The 7475-nt window shown below is 48.5% G+C and overlaps 1 protein-coding gene across 1 annotated transcript in view; it reads left to right on the top strand.

Moving 5' to 3' along the window:
• Window positions 1-2348: 2348 nt before the first annotated feature.
• The window catches only part of ANKFY1 (ankyrin repeat and FYVE domain containing 1), a 31652-nt gene continuing 26525 nt past the window's right edge, over window positions 2349-7475 (top strand). The window contains exons 1-2 of the mRNA XM_009094666.4: window positions 2349-2493; window positions 7111-7303. Coding sequence (XP_009092914.1) covers window positions 2484-2493; window positions 7111-7303 — 203 coding nt within the window. The 5' untranslated portion in view covers window positions 2349-2483. The remainder of the gene's footprint in view (window positions 2494-7110; window positions 7304-7475) is intronic.

Below are 7475 nucleotides of genomic sequence, written 5' to 3'. Positions count from 1 at the left end.
CAGGTGTTTGCTGCTTTTAGCAAGTTCAAGAGTGGTCTATGTTTTGTCTTCCAAAGTAACCACACACAATTCACCACAGACTCACCTGTAAATTCACAAAGTTGTTCAAAGCTTTGTCTATGCTCTCCAGAATTGCTGCTTGTTTGTTCTTTAGGAAATGTTTGTCTTGCTTCTGTGGCATGGAAGAGCTAGGAATTCCACAGCACCGCTCATTCCCCTCTTTGTAAATTCAGATAGATATTTGGCTTACCCAGATGGTTTGTGATCCCACCTGACCCAGATACTCCCCAGGGAGGAGCATGACTGTGGGATACTGCTAAGATCTACAAGCTGCAGGTATGGCTAATGCCTGTGACTGAATGAAAGAGGCAGCTCAGGGTCTGGTGCCAAGTGTCCAGGTTGTAGGAAGCCTTTGGCAGGCAAGGAAATGGCCTGTTTCACTTTTCTGTGATCACAGTTGGCTCTTTGTTCCTGCCCCACACTGAAAGGGGCACTGGTGGAAAGCTGTTAGTGATAAAACCAGATAGGAACAGCACTAAGGAGCTGCAGGATTGACAAGCAGTGAGGATTCTTGGTGAAGAAGGAAATAAACCAGCATTCCTCAGTTTTTCTTGTAGCAAGACTTCGTATCTGGTTTGGTTCCTGCAGACTGTTGGCGTCCTGGCTGCTCAGTTAACACTGTAGGTTCTCATGGGGTTTGTTATCCTGGCTGAGGGTTTGAGCTGATTTTTGCCTCAACATGGGGCATTTGCCCTGCATTCCAGATATCTCTGCATCACTAGGGGAAAAGGAAAAGCATCAAATACTAATGAATGTCTAACTAGTGTGACCTTAATTCCTTTTTTCTATTTCTCCCTGCTTCACCAGAGAAGATCCCTAAAACTCAGAAGGACTGTCAGCTGTCACTCTAAAATTCCTTCTGCTGCAATGCCTGAAAACACTTCTTGGAACTAGATAATCAATAAGCAGAGCACATGAATTCTGAAGTGATTAGAAATGTATTTTGGGCTTTAAGAGGCCAGTGTGGGGTGGACTCCACTGTGTCTGTACCATCTGGTGCACTGCTCTTGGGGCAGTGCCATCACTGCACACAGAGCAGCAACACCAGTGATCCTTAACCAAATCAGAAGCTGGTTGGGGTTTAGAGAGACTCATACAACAGCTTCCTGCCCAGGCAAATCCCCAGAGGAGATTACAATTCCCTTGATGCAAAACACAGCAGTGGTTTGAAATCTGATCCCTGTTGTTACTGTGAAATTAAACTAAATCTGATCCGGGAGCAATAACTTGCTCCTCACAGTTCCTCAAGAGGATCAGTAGCACCACGAGCAGTGGGGTAGTTTGCTACATAGCAAAGTCGTACACAGCTGTCATCAAGCTGTGCAAAATGAGACAGGTTGTTCCATGGTATGTCTAGAAAACTAGAGTCTGTGGCCTTCCTGGGCCCAGCTCTGGATTTGCTGTTTTATCCAACACCAGAATAAATGGGATGCAGAACAAGTTTTCAAAGGTCACTTCATGGTGGAGTCCAGAAAAAATCATGCCTGTAAAACAATACTGTGCATAAAGTCTTCAAACGTTTAACTGCAAGTTGCTCCTCAAAGCAAGCAACAAATTTGCTGTTGGACCAGCATGGAGTATTTGGCATTTCAGCTGCATCTAAGCAGGAGCGATGATGAACACCATCAGCCGAGGGGGCAGCAGTGTTGCACACGTGGCTGGGAAAATGATCCTGTTACTGTACTCGGTCACTCCCTGTCGACTTGCAACCATTCACCCACCGGGCACCAATCCAGTGTCCGGGGGGCACAGATTCAGTGTCCGGGATTGTTGGCTCTGAATCAGAAGCAGGACCTGAAGTGGCGAGGAGCCCCCGTGCCCGAACCCCCTCGCCGTGGCTCCTGCAGCCGGGCGGGCACCGCCGGGCCGAGGGCGCTTTCCGAGCCCGGGGCGGCGCTCCTGGGGCAGGTGAGCGGAGGAGATTCCCCCGTGCTGGGCGGTATTTTCCAGCGTTCCCCAGCCGTGCCAGTCGCTTCGGTGTTCCCCGCCATCCCGGCGCTCCGGCCGGGATCACCGGGCGCCTCCTCCAAGCGGGAAGCGCATCCCGGGGCGGCTCCACCCGGCCGCGCTCTGCCTCCCGCCGCGGTGCCGGGGCTGCGCCGTGCCGCCAGCCGGCTGCCCGTGCCGCCGGAGGGGCGGGGAGGAGAGCGAGATAACTCGGGAGAAGGCGGGATAACGCGGAGAAGGCGGGATAACTCGGGAGAAGGCGGGATAACGCGGAGAAGGCGGGATAACTCGGGAGAAGGCGGGATAACGCGGAGAAGGCGGGATAACTCGGGAGAAGGCGGGATAACACGGAGCGAGCGGGACCGTCCCAGTAGCGCTGCCGGTGGCGGCGCTATTGCGCTGCTCTCGCGAGACCGCCGCGCTCTGGCGCTGGAGCGGGCGGCGGCTCTCGCGAGAGCTGCGGCGCCGGAGCCAACATGGCGGAAGGTGAGGGGGGGAGCCCCGGTGAGGGGCCGGGCGGGGCCGGGGACCGCTGCAGCCGGGGGCCTCCGCCGCTCCCGGGGCATCGCAGTGTGAGGCTCCGGCCGCTCTCCCAAGCTGGACGGGCTCTGTCCTGCCCGCGGCAGGTGGGGCGGGCCGCCCCCGAGATGAGCGGGAGATGGCGGGGGCCGCGGGCGGACACCCCCGGGCGGGGCCGGCCTGGCGCGGGCGGCTTTGCTTCTCAGGAGGGCGCTTGGGGTGGCCGTGGGCGGCGGGAGCCCGCCAGGAGGTCCCGCCGACCCCTCCTTGCAGGCGGTGGGTCAGGCGGGGCCGCAGGGGGCTCCTGCCCGTGTCGTGGGGCTCGTCCCGGCGTGCCCTGCCCGAGGCGCTGCGGGCGGCGGCTTTCCCTGGAGCAGGGCGGGCTGCCGGTGCTGCATCCTCCCGGTCACTTGTGCCGGAGCCCTTTTGTCAGGCTCAGGTGAGGTTTGCAGAGCTCCTGGAGTGCTGTTTTGCTTGAAGACTGGCAATCGCACCATTCAAGTTAATTTAACCTAAAGGGATTTGGAAAAAGAAAAAAAAACACGTGTGGATTTTTACAGTTCTGCTCATTTCTGCAAGACATGCTTCCTCTTTTTCTTGGAGGAAACGGAGTGTGCAGACGGAGCTAAAATGCTCCAAGTTACAGAGGAAATTAAGTTAGAGTCGTGAAAGCTGAGCCTTCAGCTCATGAAGAGCAGCTCTTGGACAGTGGTGGAATTTTAGGAACACTTGTAGAATATTGACTAAGATGGAGCAGATGCTGCTGGACTGGCATGCGTCAGCTGAGAGGATGCTGTAGTCAAGCTGGTTTGATAAGTCCTAAGAGGAATGCCTAACTTTTTGTGTGCTGAAATACCACTGTTTCATATTTAGCTGACCAGCCTCTTATGCTTGCTTTTGGGCCTTGGTGACCCAGTTCTGAAAGGTTTTAGATGTCCAAGTTGGTTAGAGGTGGTGAAACTTTCCCCAAAGAGACTCAAGGATGTGAGGCTCTGGCTCAGGGTCCTCCTTTGCAGAATTACCCTGCAGCTGATATAAGCAAGCCCTGTTTCAGATAATCTGTACTTCTCAGAGATTCTTCCCTGCCTTAAGTAATTCTCTGATCTTTTGGCTGAATAAAGCACATGACCAACGAATGATCCTGTGTGAATTGGAATAACAAGCTGGAGTTGTCACCCTTCTCGGTTCCTTAGGTTGTGTTGGAAGAGGGGCTCATTTTGTCCCTGCAAACCTGCAGCCACACTTTTCTAATTAAGAGCTACCCTTGAGTCAGCTGAAAAGTGAAAGCCTGTTAAGGAAGGGAGCTTGTCAAGTTGTGGTTATTAGCTCAGAAGCCAAGTGCTTCTGCTCATAAGGAAGTGTTGCCTCAGTCTAGAAAAATCCTACAGATTTATTGCAATTGACTGAACATTTGTAATTTCTGTAATTTGTGTTCTGTACTGCTAATACAGGAGGCTTACAGGCAGGCATGGGTAAGAATTATTGGATTAATGCTTGAGCGTAAAGAAGCAGTAGCTGTAGAGCTTTGGGGTGCTAAAGATCAAAAATAAGCAAAAGTGAGGAGGAACCAGAAAGCAGTGACTTGTACATTGTTGGGGAGATAAGGGTCTGAGTGTGGAGCAGTGGAGGAGATAAGGAAATGATTTGGTTTTCTGAAATATTTCACTCAGGTCAACTTTGTAAGGAAACAAAGTTTGTATGACTTCTGGGACTGCTTTTGATGAGTGGAATGGGCTGTGTGATGGGTTCCACTAGAGCCTCCTTCTAATTTTTGATATGTGCTATCTGTCTCCTCATTGCCTTCTGCCTCCCTACTTGAATTCACCTATTTGCTCCCATGTACTTCTGTGCATTCTCCTGTAAGAAAATGACTTTCCTAAAATCCTCTTCAAAGCCTTTGATATGGAATATAAACTTCTGCCAGTTCCTGAGATGCTGATCAGTCTGCCAGAAAGCTGTTAACAAAAGCTACTCTTATTTACCTGGACTGAGGCTCAGAAGAAGAGGCATTTTGTGTTTTCTGCTCTGTTGAACCCGGGCATCCTCCTCACTGAGGCATTTGGGTTGGTTTAGCCATAGGCTTAACTGGTATCTGACTCAGCCTGTCGTTTCAGTGTCTTGAGGCAAGGACCATCATTAAGAGTGTGTGTGTGTGCCTGCAGTAATTGCACCTTTTATTTGTTCACTCCTTAAGTGAGCAGTTTATAGGGAAAACTGAGCCTTTGCTCTTGTGGTGTAAATGTAAATTAACTGGATCTTGAGAACTCTCTTGGATGTGCATTTGTAATATGCTGTAAGATCAAATACTGTCCTCAAGTCTAGCTGCTACACGTGTGCAGGTTGTCTTGCAGAATAAGAGAAACTTTTTATTTTACAGTTCTTGTAAATGGTACAGTAAGCAAATACCTGTCAGCCCTTCTCACTGAGTTTGAGGAAGCATATGGTGTCAGTCTGAAAGCAAGAGTTCTCAAAGCTTTGGGTCTTTCAGGTACTTTCACTGCTAGGAGGGATTGTCTGGGTTGCCCTGAAAGCAGCAGTGACAAAGCTGGATTGTTGGTCATGCACAAAGCTTCAGCTACTGCTGTTTGGGGGTTTAAGGTAGTTCTGCATTGTATCCTAGTGATTTCAGGCTAATTTGGAGCTAGTCAGCTGACTTTGTAAAATGACAGTATTTATGGTGGTACAGATTCTTTATTCCCACCTTTGCACTCCCATGGTTTGCTTGGAAGGTGCAGGATTTCTGTAGGGAGGTGCATGCAGTGAGCTTCACTAGGCAGCTTCTTATTCCTAGCTTTTGAATTTGTATGCCATCTAAAAATCTTACTGGATAAACAGTGGTGCTGTTCATACACTAATTTTTGGTGCAGTTCTCAGTGTGTTTTGCTCTGGGCTCCTGTCAGACTCCTGCTCTAACAGTAGGACTTGCTTTGTGCCCCAACACTATACTTCTAGAGAAATGAGGAAGGAGTAATTGCTCAAGGGACGTGTCCTTCTAGTTCTGGGAACACTAAAACTGCATTTATCTTCACATAGAAAGACTGACCACAGCAGGATTTCAAGCCTTGAGGCTTGGTGTGGTGCTGATGGCACAATTCTGAAATCAGAGTATATTTCAGTAGAAAAAGAAAGGTATCCCAAAGGAGGTGGCATCTATGAAATTTTGAAGGATGAAGCTAACAAAAAGGCTGTTGAAGGAAGTACCTGCCAAGCCTTCTTATGCAGTATTAACTGAAAAATAAAATGGGATATGTTGCCTTTTGTTTATCCATTACAATAGTTTTTAAGTTATGAGGAAGCATTTGCTGCAAGGTCTGTAGAGGACAGGCTAAACAAGGTGCTCTGTCTGCAGCAGAGCCACAGACTGATACTCTGCCCTGGGGACCTGTGTCAGAGCAAGGCCAAGGTCAGCTGCACTGTTGAACTTTTCTACAGGAGCAAGAAAAAAACACTGATCAACAGAGCTCAGTTTCTCGTTGTTTGTACTAGTGATGTTTAGTAAATATTTTGGAAGAGTCTTTGAAATATCAATTCCTGGCTAGCAGGGAGTAATCTTGTAGGAACTTTCCCACCTTACATCACTGGTTAGCCCCTGAATTTATCCTCCCTGCCCTCTTATATTTTAGGACTGGTTTGGGATTTGGCCTTACTTGAAAAATCAGCCCAATGATAGGGGGAAGATAAGGAAGGCCTGTGATTGATAGCAAACATACAGTTTTTGCAATTAATCCATAAATAAGCACTCATAAGTTGGATTGGTTTTAAATACCTGTGCAGATGTTTCCTTCCAGAAGTGAAGTGTAGAGGTTTTTAATGGGGGTTGATTTACTCCAGCATGTTGTGGAGTGACCAGTTAAGTGTGGTGGAAAAGTGGCTTTTGCAATGGGATGGAAATACCTGTTCAAGGATCAGATTCCTGGGTGCAGTTGCTTTGCTGATCCTGAACTGAAATAGCCAGCATGGACTTGACTCCATTAGTGATGCCTTACCAGTGGAGTGCCTCCAGTGGAGGAGTGTGTGTGCCAGCAGGAAGTAGTTTGATATACTTTTGGCTGGCCTTTAGCACATAGATTCTGGGGACAGTCTGCTTTCCACTCTGGCCATATTTTGGGGAGTTTCTTAGCTGACAGGTTGAGGAGTTCTAAACAGGTCAGTTAAAATACTCTAGATATGGTACTTAGCAGCTGTTCTAATGCTTATTTGTGGTTTAAGTATCAGCTGAAAAGTCAAACAGCATCTTAACTAGGCTGAAAAAAATGAGTAAGAACCAAAGACTTATCCTCTGCCCCACCATAATTCCCACAGAAATGGACTCCATGGCTTTAGGTACTTTATGGCATTTCTGACAAAGCAGAATTCAGAACTGTCTTTGTAAATGGCTTTTATCACTGTTACGATTTTTAAATGTATTTATGAAAGTGATTGATAGAAAATAGGAGGTTTAATACTGGGGGTGAGGTGCTCAGGTATTTGGAAGAGGAGAGACTCTCCTTGGAGTGTTGTAATTAAACAACGTGTGAAGATACCCTCAGATGCCAAACAAGGTGTGCATCTCTCAACCTTGTAGTAACACTGTGTGCCTTACAGAGGAGGTGGCCAAGCTGGAAAAGCACCTGATGCTCCTCCGCCAGGAGTATGTGAAGCTGCAGAAGAAACTTGTTGATACAGAAAGGAGGTGCAACCTTCTGGCTGTGGAGGCCAACCAGGACAATGCCAGTGACACCTTCATCAGTCGGCTTCTGGCCATTGTAGCTGAACTCTATCAGCAGGAGCAGTACAGGTAAGGAATCCTCCTCAGGGAATGGGGAATTACAGGAACCTTTGGTTTTATTGACTGTGCTAGGTCCTGGTCTTACACAAGGAAAATTCTTTGTTGCCACATGTGAATAGAGTCCTGAGTTGCAGTTATAGATGGAAGAGGATGCTAAGGTCATGGCATACTGAATCCAGTT

The sequence above is a fragment of the Serinus canaria genome, chromosome 19, assembly GCF_022539315.1.
Source record: "Serinus canaria isolate serCan28SL12 chromosome 19, serCan2020, whole genome shotgun sequence".
Lineage (NCBI taxonomy): Eukaryota > Metazoa > Chordata > Aves > Passeriformes > Fringillidae > Serinus > Serinus canaria.
This window is presented reverse-complemented; position numbering and strand designations above follow the sequence as displayed.